The sequence below is a fragment of the Tribolium madens genome, unplaced genomic scaffold (genome assembly GCF_015345945.1).
Source record: "Tribolium madens isolate multiple individuals breed KSU strain unplaced genomic scaffold, Tmad_KSU_1.1 Scaffold_91;HRSCAF=231;Tcas5.2_LG7, whole genome shotgun sequence".
Taxonomy (NCBI): domain Eukaryota; kingdom Metazoa; phylum Arthropoda; class Insecta; order Coleoptera; family Tenebrionidae; genus Tribolium; species Tribolium madens.
The window spans coordinates 12,078,819-12,079,886 of NW_025401063.1; the positions used below are offsets into that span (position 1 = coordinate 12,078,819).

Consider the following 1,068-nt stretch of genomic DNA (forward strand, 5'->3'; position numbering starts at 1 on the left):
AGTCACGCTGATATTTCTATTTTTTAGCCTTTATCGGCTAGGTTTTTGCCAAGCAGATGATAAAAATATGTCTCTCGAGCAAAAAATTCAGTATGAATTAGATAGACCACTTAAGTACATTTTTTTGTTTGGTATCATCTTCTCTGTGTCTATAATTCGCTTCCTTGTGAAAGTAAGTATTAAAAATGTTTAGTTCTTATTAAAATGCAACTTCAGATTGGTGGAATTCCCATTCCTTATTACCTCTTTAGCATCCTTATTGGCATTTTATGGGGAATTGGTTCATTGCACAGCGACTTTATGCAAAGAATATCGGGTGTTGCCCAAGTACCGATCAATCACATCGAAGAGGTTTATTTGCCGGCTATTATCTTCACTACTGCTTTTTGTATTGATGTTCATGCATTTTGGAGATCTTTGATGCAACTATTCATAATATCTGGACCAGGTTTAAAATGTCTTATAAATAATTTGTTCTCAGTTCGGTAGTAATTTTGATTGTAGGTTTGCTTCTTAGCGCTTTTATGTGTGGCATGTTGATGCGATTAGTGATCGATACTAAATGGGGATACATAGATGGACTGATTTTTGGCGGTCTGAACTGTGCAGTGTATCCTTTATACATTCTCACATATTTAAAGGAATCAAACATCCAGAGCCATCATGTGACAGTTTTACTTCAAGGAGAAACTCTCTTTTCATCAATAATCACTGTTACGTTATATGATTTTTTAACGGCTAATCGTGAAGGATGGGTGATACACTGGTACCAATTCATATGTTCACTCATAAGAATGTTGTTTTTTGGTATTTGTAGTCAACATAAAACTTAAAAAGTTATTTTTTTCTTTTAGCGATTCCAATGGGTTACTTATTTGGATGGCTAGGTGTTATTTTGATGAAATTTTCTAACAATAAATCTGTCAAACTTATGCTACTTACATTGTCAATAGCATACTCAAGTTTCTACTTCACGCGATGGATTTGTTTTGGTGGAACTATCGCAACCACGATAGTAGGAATTCTCATGAGTAAAGAACGAATGTCTCTTTCAAAAGAAATAAACGA

At 34.2% G+C, this 1,068-nt stretch overlaps 1 protein-coding gene across 1 annotated transcript in view; it reads left to right on the forward strand.

Annotated features, from left to right (window-relative positions):
- Positions 1-1,068, forward strand: part of LOC123011848 (sodium/hydrogen exchanger 8-like) — a 4,823-nt gene continuing 3,755 nt past the window's right edge. The window contains exons 1-4 of the mRNA XM_044409498.1: positions 1-172; positions 217-448; positions 505-807; positions 855-1,031. Of these exons, the coding sequence (XP_044265433.1) occupies positions 68-172; positions 217-448; positions 505-807; positions 855-1,031 (817 nt within the window). The 5' untranslated portion in view covers positions 1-67. The remainder of the gene's footprint in view (positions 173-216; positions 449-504; positions 808-854; positions 1,032-1,068) is intronic.